This window comes from Lacerta agilis, chromosome 15 (assembly GCF_009819535.1).
Source record: "Lacerta agilis isolate rLacAgi1 chromosome 15, rLacAgi1.pri, whole genome shotgun sequence".
Taxonomy (NCBI): Eukaryota; Metazoa; Chordata; class Lepidosauria; order Squamata; family Lacertidae; genus Lacerta; species Lacerta agilis.
In genome coordinates, this window is record NC_046326.1 from 32,903,531 (window position 1) to 32,925,416 (window position 21,886).

Here is a 21,886-nt window from a genome sequence, read left to right on the forward strand (position 1 = left end):
GTGTTCGTGTTCCGGTCCCTGGACCAGATGCCGTAGACGCGACCGCGGAGGAAGCGCGGCCTCGCTAGGCATGGGGCCTCATGGGGGGCTGCTGCAAGTGTGCAAGATTCGGGGCGCCCGTGGGGCTGCGCTGCTGTCCCCAGAGCTCCAGAGGGGGTCAAGGGGGGCGCTGCTGGGGCTCCCTCGGAGAATATGGGACTTTTCCCGGAGAACGTCTCCGGGGCTGCTTCTGAGATCCTCAGGTGTCACCCTGGGCCCTCCTTGGACTCTCAAGGAAGGGCTGTTTCTGGGCCTCCCCGGAAATGGATTGGGATCTCCCTGGGGCCTGGCCTTGTTCTGCACGAGGGGTCTTTTTCAAGGGCCTCTAACAAGGACGCAGCACCCCCTCGGTCTCCCCTCTCAAAATCCCCAGCAAGGCTCGCTATGCGGCCCCTGTAGGTCCTTTCTTGACCTCCCCCCGAGGCTTCCTTCTGAGGGGCTCTCCAGAGGCCTGGCAAAAGCAGCCGGGAAGAAGAGCATCAGGGACATCAAAGAAGCTGACGACACCGCCCCCATTTTCCAGTACGTGGGGAAACATGCCAAAAGGAAAGACCGGGTGTTTGTGTGGGGTTTCTGCTTCTCGGGGGCGTTGGGAATCCCCACCTTTGTCTCGCCTCCCCCTGGGTTCAGGAAACGGAGGATCCAGCCCACTCCATATCGCCTGGAGGTGGAGGACAAGGTGAGTGAGTGGGGGGAAATGAGGAAGCAGGCCTCCTTTTTAATTTGAGATGCTCAAGAGGCACTGATGGGCTGGTACAGCATCTTTTCCCATTATGCCAACTGCTGCTATGCATCGGGCAGAGCCAAGATTGCTTAGAGTGGTGGCTACAATGGTAAACCAGCAGTGAGCATTGGAAGATTCAAGACAGACAAAAGGAAGTTTTCTTTATTTCTCTGAATAGCAGTTGCTGGGAATTCCAGGTGGGGAATGTGCTCTTGTGCTCAGATCCTGCTTTTGGGCTTCCCTTCTGGTTGGCCACTGTAAGAACAGGATGTTGACTAGCTGGGCCACCGGCCTGATCCAGCAGGCCAATTTGTATGTTCTTATGCTCAGTTTGGTCTTTGCCAGGAGCAAGAGATCACTTAAGCTTGTGCCCTTTCTTCATTTCTGGAGATCTAGCGATGTTGCTGAGTCCTTTGTTTCTTTGATCAATATCAACGTCTACTTGTATCTCATTTTGAAAGATTTCCTCTGCTGCCTGTGGCTATGGATTCACCCTCCTATCCTCCAGAACGACCGATGTCACCAAAGTCTGGGGCACGGGCCTCAACAAGGATTCCCAGATTGGGTTTCATCAGAGCAGGAGAGATCACTGTAAGTCTGTGAAGACTTGGTTGGTTTGAAGCTTTGTGTGCCCTTGTAGCTTTGGTCCTGTAATTTTTATTTTAGGTTAAAATATCCAACTTATCTGTTGGTCTTCCTGCATCCTGCCCTTCCAGTCCTGATGGGCATCATCCAACCATTAGCCTCCCAAACCTTATCCCAGAATTTTTAAGGTTCCACAAGACCTGTTCTTGGTTTTGCTGCAACAGATTGCATGGCTACCTCTGGAACCAGCAATGTCATGTTTGTATGCAATAATGCCTGTCCTTTCTTTCATTGTATATTTTATCCCTTCCAGTCCTGATGGACATCATCCAACCATTAGCCTCCCAAACCTTATCGCAGAATTTTTAAGGTTCCACAAGACCTGTTTGGTTTTGCTGCAACAGATTGCATGGCTACCTCTGGAACCAGCAGTCATGTTTGTATGCAATAATGCCTGTCCTTTCTTTCATTGTATATTTTATAAAAGCTAAAGGTTACGAATATGTCTTGGAGCCAAGTCCTGTTGCATTGCCCCTGGACAAGCCGCAGCAGACCCGAGTTGTACAGGTTTCCTGTGGGAGAGCACACTCCTTAGTGCTGACAGACTCTGAAGGAGGTATGGTGGAATTCCAATGAAGTTCTAAGGAGGGATGCTGTTTGTAGTTAAGTATCTCCCCCAGGTTTTTGATGTGGGGGTGCTTCAAAAACTTGCCCTACATACTCCCGCTGCAAAACTGTCCTCAATTATAGAAATTATTCTAGAAATGACCACAGTTTAACCACAGTTAGTGGTTTAGGTGAACAACCTAAAACAGAATTGGAAGCTTCTGATCTCTGTCTTGTGGCCACACATGACGAAGGGAGGTAGGAGCATGTGAGCCCAGTGTGGAGGCTAGACTCATTCTGTACTGCTAAGCCATCGCTTAGCATTGTGTCTGAACTCAGCCAGTATCTATCCTTGAGGGGTGGTACTTGATATCTGTCTGATGGCATCCCATAACTTTGTTTCAGTCTTCAGCATGGGCAACAATTCCTATGGGCAGTGTGGCCGGAAAGTGGTCGAAGGTGAAATTTACAGGTGAGACGATCTGCTCGGTTCCAAATGTGTCTGTTTCTCCAAATCTATCTCCCAAAGCAGGTTTGTCAAATTCTGAATGAGTTATAAGGTGATTTGGGAAACTCCGTTCTACCAGGTCAGATGATTTCTCCATTGGGGCCAGTATTGCCTGTTCTAACTGGTAGCAGCTCTCCGGGGTCTTGAGGGGAAAAGAGATTATTCTCTCTCTCTTTTTAATTTTGTCTTTAAAGAATTTTCCATCTTTTTCCATACGTACATATTGTTATTACCTCTAACAAGGTAATAATAATAACAAGCTGTTAGAGGTAAGAGATTGTTCTCATACCCTGCTTCCTGAGATCTTGTTTAACGGGAGATTCCAGGCATTGAACCTTTCTGTGTACAGAGTGTGAGCTCTGCCCCTAAGGCCCAGAGTGGTTTAACAATGAACCCCTTTTCCGAAGGGAACTCTGGGAATTGTACAGGTGAAACTCAAAAAATTAGAATATTGTGGAAAGGTTCATTTCTTTCAGTAATTCAACTTAAAAGGTGAAACTAATATATGAGATAGACTCATGACATGCAAAGCGAGATATGTCAAACCTTTATTTGTTATAATTGTGATGATTATGGCATACAGCTGATGAGAACCCCAAATTAACAATTTCAACTTTGGGGTTTTCATCAGCTGTGCACCATAATCATCACAATTATAACAAGCAAAGGCTTGACATATCTCGCTTTGCATGTCATGGGTCTATCTCATATATTAAACTCTGGTAGCTAATGGAAACAATTGCTTACATAAATGAACTTTTCCACGATATTCTAATTTTTTGAGTTTCACCTGTAGCTCTGTGAGGGAAATAAGCAGTCTCCTAACAACTCTCAGAAACCCTAACAAACTACAGCTAACAGGATGTATAGTGCAGATGTGGCCTAACAAACTCCCTAACCCAGAAGTTGCTAAGGAGACTGGGCTCCACTTCCCATCAGCCCCACTGAGCAAGATGGAGAGAATGGAATGTCTGAATAACCCAAGGAGGCCCTGCAGCCAAATTAATATTTTCCCACCCAGCATGTTGGTTATATGAATGCTGCCTGAAATTAGGTCAAGCATCCCTGTCTTTGCTTGATGTTCTTAAGCTAAAATCTTCATCCTGCCTTATAGGATGCAGATAATAAGAGCCACTTAGAAGAACTGCACGGGAGAGAGAATGGGAGGTTCATCTTATTCTGTGACACTGGTGTAACACCCCAAAACCTGAGATAGATAGTCCCCCCCCCCCTGTAAGGTCCTTGGATGGTTGCTCATGAGTAACCAGGCAAAACTCCAGCCGTTCCTATAGTAGTTTTATTGTGCATACTATGTGCAGTGTAGAGCTTAAAAGTTCATGTCTGTATCAAACATCTTATCAGTTAATTGAGTAAATCCTCAAGTTTTATTTAATCCCATGACAGCCCCAATTCCAAGCCATTGTTAAATTGAAAATAACCCCAAGTGCATTTGCCAGAAAGGTGGTGAATTTAAATGTGATTCACTACAAAATGTGGTCGAAAATTAGTACAGTATGGTGTAAACCCTAATGTACTTCAAAAACGATCCCAACTGTGCAACTTCTCGCTGGCTTATTTCACTTTCTTTGTTATGATCTCTTCCTGGCCGCATACAGTGAGAGCCAGCTTATTAACCGCCTGCCACAACTTGAAGATACCGTTGTCCAAGTAAGTAGCCTGTTTGAATTTGTATACCGTTCTTATCACCCTCGTTATCTGCTGCTTTGCATCTACAGGCAACTCTACATTTACACAGGGGTTACATTCTGGGGCCCCTGCACATAAGTGAAATTGTCTTAAGTGTCTCCTCTGCCGCTCTCTCTTCAATCCAGACCAAAAATCCTGCACCCCAAAATATCCACAACTAGAATTGAAGCTCTGGGGCAAGGATGCGTGGGAAAGAGGGGGTGGCAGCTGCGCTACCCCGCATGGCAGCTGTTAGGCAGGGCTGCTGAGCAGCATAAACAAAGCCCCGCTCCTCCTTTGGTCTTTTCGGGGCTTCCTCCACCCTCACTAACATCCTCTTTGGGCTCTGGGGAAGGTCTCCTTGTGAGCCACAAAGACTCGCCAGGTCTCTCCTGCCACTTCCGGGTATGACCTGAATTATTATTTCCTGGTGCCACACATTCGTGGTCACGTGTGAGTAGAACACTCATAAGAAGAGGTGGGAGGGGATGACTGTACTTTTGTGTGTAAGTTAGTCCAAGTCAAACCATTGGTCTATCTAGCTCAGGACACTGATGGAAGAGTAGTTTCAACAGTGAATCCCTCTTCCCAGAGAATTGTAGTTCTGTGAGGGGAAACAAGCAGCCTCTCGACAAACACCCTTAATAAACTGCACTTCCCAGAATTCTACGGAATAAGCCATGAAAGGAACATGATGCTGCTCTAAATGCATAATGCAGAAGGGGCCTGACCATTGAAAGGAGGAACGGAACACTGAACAGCAACTGTTGCAGTTTTCGCTTGAATGTTTTAATTCCGAACAATTTTTCTTTGTCCCAACTCTTCGGCTGCTGTTTTGTGTGTGCCTATAGGTTGCTTGTGGGCAGGACCATAGCCTCTTCAGGACGGAGAAAGGAGATGTCTATGCCTGTGGGTGGGGAGTGGACGGCCAAACAGGTAGGCTGTCCGAAGGGTCCTGGTGGGAGGATGGGGCATGAACCTAGTCTAGAGAGTTTGTTCTGCTCCCCAAGGCTCCCCAACACTTTCTGCCTCTTGCGGAAGCAGCACGGTTGAGGCAGAAGGATGCTTGTCCATGGAAAATAAGAGCATGGAAATGACTGCCTTAGGGATGGGGAAATCTGCGGCTCCCTAGATGTTGTTGGACTACAACTCCCATCAGCCCCACCAGCATGGCCAATGGTCAGGGATGATGGGAGCTGGAGTCCAGGGGCTCCTCTGAACTATACTCACTATAATCGGGGGTGGGGAATACCTGGAACAACAGAGAATGTTCTTGGAGTTTTGTGTGCACTAAACCAGAGACCTTCAAACTGTCCCTGCCCCAGCTCTGGATTTATTTCTTTGGGTAATGGAGAAGGAGACTGTTCTGACCAGGGCAGGGTAACACAAACCTGGCCTTAACTTCTGTCATTTCCACAGCACAGCCTCGTCTTCTAATTTTCCCTTGTATGATTTGACTGGTTATAAGGCAAGGCAACAGCAATTAAAACGAGAGTTCTGTACAAGCTTTGAGTTGAACCATCCTGCCTGTGACAGTTTATTAAGCTGTCCACTGAGACAACCGCCCCCCATCAATCAAGCAATCTTCAGTGGTCTGTGCAGGGTAGGGAGATGGAAAACCACAGCACTTAGTCCCAGACTCTGTATTCGTAGACTGGATTCCGCAAGTCAGGCACATTTGCATCCAGTCGCTTTCTTCCCCGCTGTTTGCCTTCTGGCAAAGGCCAGGGACACAGAGGATCTCCCTTGCCTGCCGACCAGCTTCTCCACGCCTTCCCTCTGTTTGAGACTTTGCTAGGCATTGTCCATAAGTTTAAGAGTCAGGTATCTCCTTTCTGTAGAGCAGGGTTTCCCAAACTTGGGTCTCCAGCGGCTGTTGGACTTCAACTCCCATTATCCCTAGCTAGCAGGGCCCAGTGGTCAGGGGTGACGGAAATGGTACAACATATACAAGGGATTTTCTCTGTTTCCGCACCAGGCCTTGGTCACTACAACATTGTCAGCACCCCTACGAAGCTTGGCGGGGACATCGCGGGCGTGCGCATCGCTCAGGTTTCTACCTACGGCGACTGTTGCCTTGCCGTGTCGGAGGACGGCGACATCTTTGGCTGGGGGAACTCTGAATACCTGCAGCTGTCTTCGGTTACCGAGTCGACCCAGGTGAGAGCAGTTCAGATGGGGTTTGTGCTCCTGTCTCTTGTGTCTGGCAGTAAGGGGGTGAGGATGGGTGTCTCCCCCCTGTGATTTTCAGGTGGTGCTGGGGTCCTGCTGGAATGTTGAGGCTTTTTGGGGGGGTGGATTTTGGGGACAGCAGTAAGGGTTATGGTTTGGGTCTTGGGCATAGTGGAATTTATATCAGTCCATGTTCAGGATAAGCAAATCTATCAGTCTCTGTTTCTTATTTTTTGCGATCATAAATTATGTTCTCCACATTTCCACATTGGCTTGCATTTTCTTTTAAGTCCTCGTGAAAATTCACCAGCGTTTTTAGAGTGCATTTTTTCTAATATATACATTTTGGGGTACACAATTTTGCCCTAATATGCACATTTTTGTCATTTCCCTTAATATATTGCAGCTTTAACGTGTTGCCTTGAGCTGATGGGAGTTGTAGTCCAGCACTGGAGGGCGCCAGTCTGAGAGAGACTGGGTTAGAACTAAACTTTTAAAAAGGAGGTATTGAATTCTGGAACTATAAAATGCAGAGTATGGGTGGTGGTGGAGAATATTGTATTTTTAGGCAGACATGCTTTCAATTGCTCTTCTGTTCTCGCATCCTCGAATGTCAGTGTGAAACTCTTGACACCGAACCAAATTGTAGAAGCCTTTTTTTTTTAAGCCAGTGTGGCGTTCTGGTTTTAGTTTTGGGGCTCGGATCTGTAAGGCCAGGGTTCAAATCTCCACTCAGAGGTGTGAAGCTCACTGGGTAACTTTGGGCGGAGACCCAGTGACTGGCCCAACCTACCTCGCAGGGTTGTTGTGAAGAAACAGTGAGGATAGGGAGTGTGAATGTCACCTTGAGGAACTCAGACGAAAAGTGTGATATACATGTAAAGTTTATATATATATGTGAAACCAAAACAATCTCTGATCATTGTCTCAAACTTCTGTGTTGCATAGGTTAATGTTCCCAGACACCTGCCCTTAAAGGTTGGGAAAGTGAAGGAGGCTGCTTGCGGAGGGACAGTCAACGCTCTCTTAAATGGTAAGTCCAACGTTTAAAAAATCTGTGATTTAAAACATTTGCATGATGCTTTGTGGGAGAAGGCAAGGAGGCCAACAGTAGGTGGCACCAGAAGTAATGAAAGACAGAGATTCAGAAAATGATCTAGAAGGGGTGTGTGTGACTCCTGTATGAGGAAAGATTGCATCATTTGGGACTTCATAGGTGAGAGAAAAAGGCAAGTAAAAAGTGGCATGATAGCAGTTTATAAAACTATTATGTGTGACCTGGAGGGAGTGGATAGAGAAAATAATAATAATAATAATAATAATAATAATAATAATAATAATAATAATAATAATTTATTTATACCCCGCCCATCTGGCCGCGTCTCCCCAGCCACTCTGGGCGGCCTCCAACAAATACCAAAATACAATACAAAGTTTTTTCTCCTTCTCTCATAACACTGGAACGCATGGGATGGGGAGGGAATCATTCATTTGGGGGGAGGAGGTGGAACAAGTTGACTTGGTTGGTTAAAGAACTTTGGGCTAATGGATCTGATGGACACGGGACATTGCAAAGGACTGAGCGTGTTAACACTGAGCCTCTCTTGAAACCCAACCCAGAGGAAGGCCATGTCTTCGTCTGGGGCTACGGGATACTTGGGAAAGGACCGAAGCTGATGGAAACGGGGACCCCCGAAATGATCCCACCCACCCTGTTTGGCCTCTCGGACTTCAACCCGGACGTCCGCGTGGCTCGGATCCGCTGTGGACTCAGCCAGTTTGCTGCCGTCACCAGTAAGTGGCTTCCAATGCATTCGCGGGCATGTGGACTCAGAAGTAAGTCCTAGTGAGGTTTAGTTCTAGGGTTTTGCAGTCTCAGGCCGGGGAATTTTCTGCCCCTGCCTCCTTCAAGTCTGAAGGGGAGTTTTGCTTTCCTCTCTTGCTTTCTCCTGTCAGTTTTCTTGCTTCCCACAGTTAATCCAGAGCAATTTTTGTAGTTCGCATCTGTTCCCTCTGCAAGTCCCGTTAGCAATGATTAATTAACACTAGAAATTGTGGACATCCAATGAAGCGGACTGTTTGAAGATTCAGAACAGATAAAGCCCTTCACACAGCGCAGAGTTAAACTATGGAACTCCCTCCCACAGGAGGCAGGGATGGCCACCAAACTAGATGTCTTTAAAAGAGGATTGGACATACTCATGGAGGAAGAGAGGGCTGCCGATGGGTATTTGCCATTATGGTTATGCTCTGCCTCCACAGTTAGAAGCAGTAATGGAAGGAGGAGAGAGGGCTCTTGTGCTTGAATCCTGCTTGCCGGTTCCCCGCATGCTTCTGGTTGGCCACTGTGGGAACAGGATACTGGGCAAGAGGGGCTATTGGCCTGATCCAGCAAGACTCTTCTTACGTTTTCATTAGCTTGCATTCAGCCAAGTAAAAGCATTCAGGATTGGTGCTGCCTCGTTATATGTCAGCCTCAACAGGCTTAAAAGCTGGGTGCTTGTCTGTGAGCTCTCTCCGAGCACTTCATTGCCCGAGTTTCTGTGACATCATAGAATGTTCACCAGCATTCTGACTACGGAATGTGTTGGCGATAGAATGTCAAAAAACAGTGCACCACCTGAGAGGGAAGGGGAAAACAGTTAAGCAAGAGGAAAATGTAAGTTTGGGGTTTAAAGGCAGGACACGAATGAGGTGGTCAGTGGGCAGAGGTATGGATTCTGGGCCAGTATGCAAGCCCAGCTGGTGTGTAGTGGAGATGAAGAATGAGGTAGTGAAAGGGAGAGGGGGCTAAAGGAAGAGGGTCTTTGCTGGGTTGCTGAAAATCCTGGTGGAAGGAGGAGTGGGTTGTATTGGAAATAATGCTAAGTACCGTACTTTTCTATGTATAAGACTAGATTTTTTTAAAACTCTAAAATAGTGTTGAAAAAACAGGGGTCATTTTATACACGGGGGTCATCTCCTGCCCATTTTCATAAATTTGAGTTCCCCCCCCCCCCATAGGGGTCATGTTATACATGGGGTGTGTGTGTTATACGTGGAAAAATATGGTAACTCAATTTCACTTGTGCAGTGGGACCTGCCACCCCCCCTTTCCTGCCCCAGGCACAGCCCTCTGGAGAAGATTTGGGGAGGGAGCAGGGCGCGTGGGGAGGTGTGTGAAGTCATGCTGCCGGGACACGATGGTTGGATATTGCCCAGTGTCTGGTCCTGGGAACAAGGCACTTTTATGGTAATGGAGCCCATTAGTGGCCGTGCCGCAATGCCGCTTGCAAATGCGGTCCATTTACAATTAAAAACAAAAGAGGGGCAGGCAGACATAATTTTCTGGATTTGCTGTTGGATTTGTGTGTGTGTTGCCTCCATTAAAAGGGAATTGCGGAAATGGGCTTGGCACCAAATGAATCCTGCAGGGGGCAGCTGCTCGACAAACTGCGCTAGTTAGTTACACGGAGAGAGATTAGCCAAAGTAAGATTGGTTCTATTAAAAAAAGCAGCAGCAGCAGCAAAATGACTTTCCTCATCTCCCATCACAAGTATCTACGAGTAACTAAGATGTGCTCCATCCTTTCATTTTTTTAAAAAAGGAGGTGGAGGAATACCTGTAGTGGCCAATTAAGGAATTGGATTTAAAATGAATCTTTCTGCCAACAAATAAGCAAACGTCCACCAAGGCTAACTTGGAGTCATCACTTGATATATTGTGTTGCATTGCAGACCGAGGAGAGCTCTTCGTATGGGGCAAAAATGTCAGAGGATGTTTGGGGATCGGCAGAATGGAAGACCAGTACTTCCCATGGAGGGTAAGGAAGCTCGTCTTTGTCTTTTTTATTTTATTTTAAAAAAAGATTGACCTGCAAGAATTGGGCAGCCATATTGAGCTAATGTCCCACTTGTGGCTGAAATGCTCGTGGTTTTCAGGAACCAGAGTCAGCCATAGGTCAGCAATTAAAAAAAAACACTACGGTGTCAGTGCCGTTAGCTCTTTATTCAAAGAAGCCTAAACAGTGCAGGCCTAGTGGTCAGCGCAGCTCTTCCCAGTAGGTCTTGCCCCAAGGAGGCAGTTGTGAGGACTGAAGGTCCCCGCCTTCCCACTGCTCTCAAAGGCTCCTCTCCAGAGTTTCTTCCCCCCAAGCAGTCGTAGACTGCGTCTGTGCACAACCAATCTCTGCTCTGCCCTTTTCATTTCTCTGCATGTTCTAGGAGGCCAGGGTGGGAGAGGGGAGTTGGATGCAGCAGGAGTGGGAGACCCCCTGGCTTCTTCAGCAGCCTGCCTCATCTCTGTCTCCTGGCTCCCATCCTTTACGGCCTCTGATTCTGGACTGCTCTCTGCCCCAGCGATTATTGCCCTCACCGTGGGCTCCCTGGAGGTCTCCAATTAGTCACTGTGGGAAATGGGATGCTAGGCCTCTGGCCTGATGAACAACACTTCAGCCGGTTGTCGTGTAGCCAACCAGCGATGGCTATGCAGTGATGTCAGCCTTCAGTGTGAGGGCAGGAGGTGCTACCTTCCCTCTGGATCAGGGGTCAGCACACTTTTCCAGCGGGGGGCTGGTCCACGGTCCCTCAGACCTTGGGGGGGGCGACTATTTTTTTTTTTGGGGGGGATGAACAAATTCCTATGCCTCACAAATAACCCAGAGATGCATTTTAAATAAAAACACACATTCTACGCATGTAAAAACACCAGGCAGGCCCCACAAATAACCCAGAGATGCAATTTAAATAAAAGGACACACTCTACTCATGTAAAAACATGCTGATTCCTGGACCTTCCGTGGGCTGGTTTTAGAAGGTGATTGGGCCGGATCCGGCCCCCGGGCCTTAGTTTGCCCACCCATGCTCTGGATGTTAGAGAGGTGTTGTGCAGGAGAAGACTTGAAAGATCACGTAGAGGCTGCTTTTCAAAAGGGCTGGGTATGGAAATGCCTCTCCCACCCCCACCCCTTTTTCTCTTTGGCTTGGCCTGAATTGGGACAGCTTGGAGAATGTTGGCAGCAGACTCTTGGAAGTTCCAGAGACATGCATTCCTGCAGGAAGTCTGCTTCTTTCTCTACCAGAATCCATGATTACGAAATCTACAGGGCACCTGCTGCTCTGTCACGTGGTGGCGTTGCCATTCCTGGCCTGTATTTGAAGGGAAGCAGGAACAGACGGTGTGCATGGTGTAGCTGGTTCTCGACATTCCCGCCTCCACCCTCTCTTTCCAAGAAACTGCTCAGGTGGCTGCCAAATCATGCAGCGTTTTGGCATGGAAGGCGGCAAGATCTGGCTTCTGCTCTGACGGGAGCAGTAACAGAGTTCCTTTTTCATACATCTCAAAATGCGCTGCGAGGCACCTTCCTTCGCTGAGGTTTCCTTGTGATGAGGCTGGCTTTATTGGTCACAGCTGGGGACTTATCCACACTCGCCTTCCCTCTGCTGTTTCTAGGCAAGGACCACACTTTAAAAGCTCAATGAGTGAGCGCCCCCTTCTCCTTCCTTCCTGTTTTTTTTTTTTTTTGCTCTATAGCTTTCCCCGCGAGAATTCGCTATTTTAAGTCAAATTGGAGCAAACAGCAGTCCGTGGAAAAACCGAATTGGTGTTTGCTTCGAAGGAGCCCTAAAGAGCGGGCTTTTGTGGGGAAAGCTAGGAGGCAAAAAAGGGGGGGTTACTGCTTTGATTCAGAGCTTTAAAACACAAGACCCTTTCCTGGAAAGAGCAGGGCAAAAGGGAAGAGCAGATAAGGCTCCAGTGACAGGCAAAGGCCCTGTCTGCTTATCTGCTTCCTCTGTTACTATGACACTATACATTTAAAGCAGTGTGATACCACTTCAAGCAATCATGGATCCTGGGAACTGTAGCTTGTTAAGGGTGTTGGGAGCTCTTAGTAGAACCCTATTCCCTCTGCAGAGCTATAGTTCCTGTAGCTTTAACAGCAAGCTGTGTCTCTTCCTGGGGAATGGATTCTGTACCATTCATTGCTTTAAATAATTCTGGTTTCAATTTGCTTTTGTGTTTCTTCTTGCGAAGTTGCTCTGGGACCTTCCTTCCCCTGTGCAAAGCGACTAGCGAAAGTAATCAGTAGTATAGGGGAAAATTGGGGGTTGCCAACCTTTTGGGGCACGTGGGCATATTTGGGATCTTGAGAGTGTGCCATGGGCACTGTCGCAAAGTAACTGGCATAGGAGAGGGGGGTCGCCTATTCACACGTTGCCATGAAAGAACTGTTTCGCAGAACACAACCTCGCTCTCTCTGTCGCAGAATGCAATATCCCTCTCATCACACACACACACAGTGCTGTCCCCCACAGACTTCTGCCTGCCTTTTAAAAACCATTCTGCTAGGCTGGTTTCCCAATTGGGTGCTCATGTGTCACCGTCAAATGCAAAGAGCCGAGAGAATGGAAGTGTGATTGATAGGAGCTGTTGTGCAAAGCAACCAGAGGGCACCAGGTTGGCAAAGCTGGCCGAGGTGCCCTTCCCATGTTGCAGCGCTTTTTCTGATAGCTTACATTTGGAGTGGACTTGTCATCGTATCACCGCCCAGAAAAAAGAGAAGTGTTTTATTTTAGTCAATGATGTCTCTCTTTTTCTCACTGCCCCTGCCTCCCTCCCTCCCAAAAATATTTAGGTGATCGTGCCAGGTGAGGTGGTGGATGTTGCCTGCGGGGTGGACCACATGGTCACGCTGGTTAAATCATTTGTGTAGCAATGCCTGATTGGACAGTGCCGGATGACTTGGAACACAACTAGAAATGTATCAACTTTTTCCCTGACGGCTGGTCTTGGCGGCTCTTTGGGACGGATGCCTGAATTCCTTGTGAGGGAACTTAACGAAGTGTACACTGTAGCAGCAGGCTTCAAAGGAGCAAGGATTTGCTTTCATTGGGACCCTGCGCAAATATTGGGAGCTGTTCACTCAGGACAATCGTTAGCTGCTTGGCTGTCTCTGTAACGTTGAACTTCCGAAGTGGTTGCTGAGGACTTGGGAGTGCTGCAAGGAAGCCTGCGCTGCTGTGCAGTCAGAGCAAAAGGGTTTGTTTACAGCGGGATTGTACAACATGCTGCTGCTTTTGAAAGATGCTCTTACGAGACGATTGAATGTCTTGCCTTTTTCCTTTCTTTCTAGCACCCAGCTCTTTATTGTCCCAGAGCAGGGCTAGGGAAGCTGTGGTTGAACTCCAACTCCCATCAGCCCCCAGCCAGCATGGTCAGTGGCAAGGGATGTTAGGAGTTGGAGTCCAAGCACAGCTGGAACACTGTAGGATCCCTGCCTCATTCGAAAGCAACCGCTGAAGCTTTTACTGAAAAGTTTCATCGTATCCCTGGCTCCTTCCCTTCACAGATCTTAGCTCTCACTATGTACTGCACCCAAATAGAGAACATATTATATTGTGCCATTGAACTTGGGCTTGTCAATTCTCCTACCAACCGCGGTTTAGCAATGTGTTAGAACCTATGTGTTAGAGCCAGTTTGGTGTAGTGGTTAAGAGCGGCAGACTCGTAATCTGGGGAACCGGGTTCGTTTCTGCACTCCTCCACATGCAGCTGCTGGGTGACCTTGGGCTAGTCACACTTCTCTGAAGTCTCTCAGCCCCACTCACCTCACAGAGTGTTTGTTGTGGGGGAGGAAGGGAAAGGAGAATGTTAGCCGCTTTGAGACTCCTTCGGGTAGTGAAAAGCGGGATATCAAATCCAAACTCTTCTTCTTCTTCTTCTATGTAAACCGTGGGTAGCCGTAACTATGGTTTAGTGAAGCCAGCCCACATCAAACCATGATTTTTGAAGGTGTATTGTTTTAACAGAACCAGAGCTTAGGGATTCATACACGATGCTGAAACTGCAGTTAGTTGAAAAGGGAAGCGGAAGGTTCCGATCTCCTTGCAGCCGGGGCAGGAGAGGAAACGCGTGAATGACATACATGTTAGGGTTTGGGCTGCTAGGTGAGGCGGCTATCAAATCTGGCAGCGGTTGCTTCTGTCTCGGGAGCTCTTTAGCTGAGCTGCGGTACTGCCGGTTCCGTAATTAGCTGGAGATAGAATTCTAAAATGCGCTTCCATGTACCTCTTGGGCATTGCTTAATAAGACAATACTGTTTTACCTCTGTGGCCAAGATCCTTCTAGAGCGAGGGCTGCAGTTTCATCTGTGGGACCTGCTTGCAGGGTGGTTGTTTTTTGAGGGGCGGGGGAGAGGCACATGGCAGTGGCTGGGAAGGACCAGGTGCAAAAAGTGGGCAGAACAATTGGTGTGAATCTTAGCTTTTTATCCAGTAGGCCAGATTCTAACCATGTAAAAGTTAGCGGTTTGTGTGCACAGTTCTCTCCACCCCCCTCCATCCATCCATCCATCCAAGCGACATAAACACCCTTCCAAGAACACATCCAACAAGGCAAAAGCCCTGGAGAAAGAGGGCCCAGAAGTGGGTGAGTGAGAGGTGGGGTAGTGTCATAAAGTCCAGATAGAGAGGCTTCTCATTTCTGATCTTCCCCATGTATGTTTTAGAATGCTTACAGCGCAGCTCTGCTCACACAGAGCCCGAGCAACTTTAATTAGAAGCTTCCTTCTTTCAGCTTGTGTTCTTTTTATTGCTTCGTGTTCAGTGTGACTTCCAACATTATTTGTGACTTTACTGACTTCCATTCATGGTGGAGGTTGGTGGCTTGATATCTTGATTTCCACTTAATATACTGGATGCTGCTGTTTCTATAGAATGAAAAATACCTTAGAAAACCAGAAGGTATTTGTAAATAAAGCCTGTCCCTCCACACGGAACAGGAACTGACTAATGAAGGGAGCAATTCAGCATTAAACGCCCTGCCATCCTGGAGGCATAAGCTGCAAAGATAATTAATGCCAATTAATGTCACCGTTGCCTTGAAGAAGCCCCAGGAAGAAGTGGGTGGTACCATTTCGGCTACATTAGCATTGGCAATTGCCACCTGGACACCAGGAACGGAAGGAAGGAGAATTACTAGACACCTGGAGAAAAGTAGCAAGCTGAAATTAAGAGAAAGAAAGAGACAAAGGCAGAGTGAAACTTGCTTAGATTGGAAAACTTTTCAGCAGAGATGTACCAGGAGACTGCAGAGGGCTCTCTTAGAGGCGTACAATTGCAGCGACAAAGAGTTGTTCTTTTAAGTACAAATGTTCCGAAACCAACATTTCAGTTCCCCCCCAAAATCAGCAGTGCATCCCAACAAGGCTCACTCACAATTCTGAATGGAGGAACGAAGCAAGCAAAATCAATTCCATTTTGTGTCTGACCAGGATCCAAGTCAGTTTCTAGAACAGAGGGCACAAGTACCACGTCCCACTCATTTCAATGGGCTATGCCCAGGAGAAGGCATTCAAATTGCGCCCACTGGCTTCTACAGGGAAATGACTATAATTCCCAAACAGGGAAGAGCAATAACTCAGTAGGAGAGCAGTTGCGTTGCATGCACAAGTCCCAGGTTCAATCCCCGGCCTCAAGGAAGGGCTGAGAGAGTCTGAAACCCTGGAGAGCGGCTGCCAGTCAGTGTGGATAACACTGAGCTAGAGAAATCAATGGCCTGACAATAGAAAGCAGCTTCCTATGTTGCCATCTATGCCCCACACTCACCTCTCTGCTCCAACCTGCTGAAAGTGAGATAATGCACAGCAGTCCGGGTCTTCCACAAACCTTGGAATTGGATTGATAAAATTTGCACTGAAAAAAAAATCTGTTTTTGCCTCAGGCAATTTTCTGATTCCTCAGGGCAGGGGTGGTGCTCCTCCAGCTGCTGTGGGCCACAGCTCCCATCATCCCTGACAACTGGCTATTCCGGGCAGGACTGATGGGAATTGGGGTCCATAACAGCCGGCGGGTGCCACCCCTGCCCTAGAGAGCGATCTGGCGCAGCACGTTTATTTAACTTGCATTTTGTTAGCAGAGCTATAAAAGTGGAAAGTGCCAAACCTGCTCAATATTTATTTGCAGTTGGCATCCATTGGCTGTTACTCATGAACTTATAACATGGAACATTTTCCATGGGGGTAAAAGCACCAAGCCCTGGAAAAATTTCCACCGTCATTGAAAATACCTATAAAAAAATTACCCTGCTAGGTTTTGAGCAGCCACATTGCTTGTGGTTATTTCCTAGTCTTGCCTGCCGAGAAAGGCTAAGAATATGCAACCCGATCCACCCATTGGGACTGGTCCAGGCATAGCCAAACTTGGCCCTCCAGATGTTTTGGGACTACAATTCCCATCATCCCTGTTTGCTAGGGATGATGGGAGTTGTAGTCCCAAAACATCTGGAGGGCCATGTTTGGCCATGCCTGCTGACTGGTTGGAAGGCAGGGAGCCCACCAGTAGGTGGCGCCAGAGCTAACAATAGAGTGAACTCATTCTAGTTTTGTCTTCCCTGCTGAATTCTACAAGGGGCAAACAGAGGGAGGAGGAGGAAGCTGATGGGGGCAATGCCAGCCCCTGGACCAGCTCTTCATCAGGAAGGCAGGCAGGTGGGGGCTGGCTGAGGTTGGTGGGGCAGTGCCCCATTTGCCCATAATAAGGACGTTGTGTCAGTTGAGTCCAGCATTGCCTGGCATCAACTTTCCAGGGTCTCGGGCCATTCCTGTTGCCTTTTTATTGGGAGATAATTGTGGCTTGACCATTGGGAACTTGTGGCTCTTCCGTTGAAGTCCTTTTCCTGGCGAAAAAACGCCCCTGCCAAACAGCACAGTGGTAGCCACTCGTTTTAGGTGGCTTCCGCAGAGCATCAGACCAATTCACATGTCTCTCCTGAGAGGTGTTCTCCACGCTAGCCAAACAGAGCAAACCAGGGCCAGTATTGCAACCAAGCAGGGAAGGCCAGTCATCGTAATGCTTGCTGCTGGTTTCTAGAAGCATCTGTTTTGCCAATGTGGGGAAGCAGGGCTGTAGCTGTAGTGGTTCGTGCACCTGCGTTCAGTCCCCAATGGCATCTCTGGGTAGGGCTGGGAATGGCTCCGTGCCTGAAATCACGCAGAGCCACAGACCAACACCTGGGGTCCCCGGCTGCTGCTAGACTACAACCCCCACCATCCATGACCACTGGTCCTGGTAGCTAGGGATGATGGGAGTTGTAGTCCAACAGCAACCCGAGTTGAGAAAGGCTGGTGCTGGCGATACAGAGCTAAAATGGAGCCATCATCTGCTTTCTGTTTCTAAACAAAATGCTGGAATAGATGGTCTGAGACAGGACGGCTCCCTTTTTGTCTTCGTAGCATGGTGACGCTTCCTTGTAACAATTGACCCTCTTGGCCTGACACGCTAAATGACCGGCCCGTTGCTCACAGAAAAGGTGACAAGAGTCCAAAATTGTATTTTATTTCCCCTTCTTCCGCAAATGCGTGCTACACTTTTGCTCTTCCATCCTCACAAATGTGCTCCATCCCAGTTCCTCCCTCAACTGATGTACGCAGTCTCTTTTATTTCGAACCTCAGATAACGGTGTATTTCTGTCACACCGGCAAATAAAAACGAAAAAGGGGAGGGTGGGTGGGTTGAAAGAGAAAACGGCAGAATTGGTACATTTTGAACTTCAGAAACCCTCCACAGTTTTTTTTTTTAACCCCAAACATTTTTCCTTCTTGCTCCTCACCATGCTCTGCCCTTTGAAGATTTTATTTTCAAAATTGCTATTTCTTAAAAAGCTATCAGGAGTTATTTATGCCTCTCAAGCAGTCATTTGTTTCTTGTTTTCTTCACATGTGGCAACAGCTTCTTTTCCCAGGCTCTCTTTGGAGTAAAAAACACACACAAACCAACCACTTTTTTCCCCTCTCTCTCTCCTTGCTCCAAGAAAATACTGAGAATTTTTGACAGAAAATGCACCCTTAGTTCCGCTCCAAAGGATTCCTAGTGCTTTTCAGCTTGACTCACTTGAAGTGCATTGATAACACCGTTGATATTTTCTTCTGGTACCTGTAGTGGGGGGGGGGGAGGAGAGAGAAACAACAGCCACCCCTGAAAACCAGGATGCTACATTTTGATAGAAATTCAGACTTCTAGAAATGATAAATTATAGCCCAGCTGTCATAAATGCAACATTGCAGGGTGCCCAGAATAGATGGACAGAACATTAAGATGATATCTAGCATTAGCTTTACTGAGTCAGGTTCATTTATTTGTTTCTAGTCCTTAGACCAGAAAGGTTGAACTTCCTGACAGTAAGAATTTGCTGCCAAGGAGTGTGGTGGAGTCTCCTTCTTTGGAGGTCTTTAAGCGAAGGCTTGACAGCCATCTGTCAGGAATGCTTTGATGGTGTTTCCTGCTTGGCAGGGGGTTGGACTGGATGGCCCTTGTGGTCTCTTCCAACTCTACGATTCTATAACCATGACAAAACAAAATTTAACAATACAGTGCTACCTTGGTTCTCAAACGCCTTGGTACTCAAAACAACTTGAAACCCAAACACTGCAAAACTGAAAGTAAGTGTTCTGGTTTGCGAACTATTTCCGGAAGCCTAATGTGCTCCGTTTTGAGTGTTATGTTTCCGATTTGAGTGTCACACTTCCGTTTTGAGTACTGTGCTGAGGTCTGCCTGTTTTTGCTATTTATTTTGTGGTTTTGTTTTTGCGTCTCTTTTTGTGACTGTGGAACCCAGTTCCGCTACTGATTGATTGTGTGACTGCAGTACATTGTTGCTTTCATTTTATGGATCAATGGTCTCGTTAGATAGTAAAATTCATGTTAAATTGCTGTTTTAGGGGTTGTTTTTAAAAGTCTGGAACGGATTAATCCATTTTGCATTACTTTCTATGGGAAAGCGTGCCTTGGTTTTGGAACGCTTTGGTTTTGGAACGGACTTCCGGAAAGGACTAAGTTTGAGAACCAAGGTACCACTGTAAAGCTGAACACGAATGACAACATGAACAAACACAGAACACTCAAATTTGTTTTGGAAAGCACACCTTGCCCCCTTGGGGAAAAAAAAGATGCCCATTTCAAAATGACTAAAAAGAAAGAAAATACAAGTTACCTGAATTAAAATAAACCTAACATTCTGAATCTCCCTGGGGAAACGCAGCAATCTCTCTTAAGAACTTTATTATTTTGTCAATTACTGCCGAAAGAGAATGTGCAGTTCTCATATGTATCCCCATCCACCCTAAAACGGTGTCCCAGATATTGCTCTCTCAAATCACAACCAAGAGTAGACCCATCCAAATCAGTCCACCCACTTCAATGGCTTCTTTGGGCCATAATTTTTAATCGATAATGGGTAAAATCCTATGGTCCCTGGGAGGACATCTTAAGGGCCTTAGGACATGGAGATCCTCCGTGGGCCGGGCTGGAGCAGTGCAGCACCAGAAATTGCATCTGCGCAGAAATTATTTTCGGCATCTGGGCATGCGCAGAAGCGTTTTCCGGCACCACGGACATGCACAGACGTGATTTCCGGCATCTGGGCATGCACAGAAGTGATTTCCGGAGCTGGGGACTCGCCAAGTGGGTGGCTCGGTTCGGGGGCAGCTCATGGGCTAGTTAATCAACCCTCATGGGCAGCTTCCGGCCCATGGGCCTTAGGTTGCCGACCTCTGCCTTAGGACATGGCAGAGAAGCACTTTAAAAAAAGGATTTCCCTTGGCTACTGCCAGAAAGCCCCGCCAAGGCGGCTGCCCAACTGGCGGTGTTCTGCGAGTGGCAAGGTGTTGGGTGTGTTGCAGAATCACAGAATTGTAGGGATGTACCACTTTCAACTATGGGGGTGGTAAATAACTGAATATTCCTCCATATAAAAACAAACACCCCCAAAACAGCAGCAGCAGCAGAAGCAGCACTCTAACAAGGCCCTGCATGCAGAAATACAGAGTGCCAAGGACAAAAGGAAGCCGACTTTTGTCCATCCACCTTAGTATTGCTTATACAGACTGGCAGCATCTATGTAGGGCTTCAGAGAACCTCCCCAGTCCTCTCTATAAATCACGGGGACTCAGCTTGGGACTATACATTCAAAGCAAGCACTCTGCCACTGAGATCTACGGCTGGATGCTACTCTATTTTTCTCCCTGAGCTGCTAGTTTTCTAGGTGCAAGAAATGCTTTTTGGACCCTGATGTCAGGCACACCCCCTCCCCGCCACCTCCGAACAGACGCAGGCTTATCACCCCCAGTGCGAAATAAGCCAGTGTGTTCACTCTAGGAAGGCTCTTATGGGCTTATCTTATCAGTGTGGTTAATGTTTAAGGAAATAAACCAAGTGGATCTAACCATTTGACCTTCGCTATCTGAGATGGTGTTGACTTTCTTTTTTCTTTTTTTACAGAGCACACATTGGAGTTTCCAGGCTAGTGCCAAAAAAATATAAACAAAACATAAAAATCTGACCGGAGGAGGAGAAAAGCTGGGATTTGCTGCCTGAGCTTTTAATGGGTTAGAAGGTCAGGACTCCCTCCGAAAGAGGCTTAATGTAGGAAAGGTAATGGGCAGCAACATGGGGAAGTGTTATTGGGGGGGGGCAGTGAGGGGGGAGACTCTCAAACACAGCAGGCGACTAGGCACACGCATTAAAACACATTAAAACAAAAGACCCCAACAGCGTCACTAGGTTAAGTCTGCTGCCAAAGCCGGCCTAAGATATTTTATCGCTGGTGAGTGGGATGTCCAAAATGGACCTTCTCTTTCTCCGCGGAGAAGAGCCTCAGCTCAGCGGCAGAAGGTCTGCTTCGCATGCGGAAATAAGGAGCCAAGTTCGATCCCTGGTGTCTGCAGGTGAAGCTGGGAAGGAGATTCCCTCCCTGAAACCCTGGAGAGCCACTGCCAGCCAGGCTATTATTATTATTATTATTCAAAACAAAATAAAAGAAAAAATTCCTTCCAGTAGCACCTTAGAGACCAACTTAGTTAGTTCTTGGTATGAGCTTTCGTGTGCATACAGATTTCTTCAGACACGAAAGCTCATACCAAGAACTAACTTAGTTGGTCTCTAAGGTGCTACTGGAAGGAATTTTTTATTTTATTTTGTTTTGACTATGGCAGACCAACACGGCTACCTACCTGTAACTATTATTATTATTATTAATATTGTTGTTGTTGTTGTACCTCAGGTTAAGAACTTAATTCATTCTGGATGTCTGTTCTTAACCTGAAACTGTTCTTAACCTGAGGTACCACTTTAGCTAATGGGGCCTCCCGCTGCCGCCGCACAATTTCTCTTCTCATCCTGAAGCAAAGTTCTTAACCTGAGGTACTATTTCTGGGTTAGCGGAGTCTGTAACCTGAAGATCTATAACCTGAGGTACCACTGTATTATTATTATTATTATTATTATTAAATTTACATACCACCCTTTATCAAAAGACCCCAGGGTGATGTAGATCATTAAGAACACATTTTATGGAGCGTGATAATAAAAACATAATCTGAAGCATAATTAAAAACAGCTAATAATAATAATCATAATCATAATCATAATAGCCCCCACATAAAGGCCATAGATTATTTAATGGCCAAAGGCCTGAGTAAATCTTTAGGTGACAAGCAAAACTTTCCTCTTTTCCCAAGGCCTTTGTCTAATTAAACAATCTATGGCCTTTTAAACTGCAGGGAGGGTTATTTGTTACTACATGTGGTTCTTGG

The 21,886-nt window shown here is 47.0% G+C and overlaps 2 protein-coding genes across 2 annotated transcripts in view; one reads left to right on the top strand and one right to left on the bottom strand.

The window, feature by feature from the left end:
• Positions 1–13,405, top strand: RCC1L (RCC1 like). Its single transcript, XM_033172108.1, has 11 exons — positions 1–718; positions 1,225–1,354; positions 1,836–1,964; positions 2,360–2,426; positions 4,079–4,130; positions 5,000–5,084; positions 6,127–6,308; positions 7,269–7,353; positions 7,941–8,114; positions 10,038–10,123; positions 12,935–13,405. The coding sequence occupies exons 1-11, from the start codon at positions 71–73 to the stop codon at positions 13,010–13,012; spliced, it is 1,716 nt and encodes a 571-aa protein (XP_033027999.1). The 5' UTR covers positions 1–70; the 3' UTR covers positions 13,013–13,405.
• A 4,681-nt stretch (positions 13,406–18,086) lies between these two features.
• The window catches only part of CASTOR2 (cytosolic arginine sensor for mTORC1 subunit 2), a 50,258-nt gene continuing 46,458 nt past the window's right edge, over positions 18,087–21,886 (bottom strand). The window contains exon 9 of the mRNA XM_033171834.1: positions 18,087–18,230. Within this exon, the coding sequence (XP_033027725.1) occupies positions 18,165–18,230 (66 nt within the window). The 3' untranslated portion in view covers positions 18,087–18,164. The remainder of the gene's footprint in view (positions 18,231–21,886) is intronic.

What these genes read in the sequence shown, in the direction of transcription:
- RCC1L (XM_033172108.1), top strand. Translation starts at nt 71, where the DNA reads ATGGGGCCTCATGGGGGGCTGCTGCAAGTGTGCAAGATTCGGGGCGCC. An exon ending in AGTCAACGCTCTCTTAAATG is followed by an intron (nt 7,354 to 7,940) that starts GTAAGTCCAACG and finishes AACCCAACCCAG; the next exon opens with AGGAAGGCCATGTCTTCGTC. An exon ending in CCAGTTTGCTGCCGTCACCA is followed by an intron (nt 8,115 to 10,037) that starts GTAAGTGGCTTC and finishes GTTGCATTGCAG; the next exon opens with ACCGAGGAGAGCTCTTCGTA.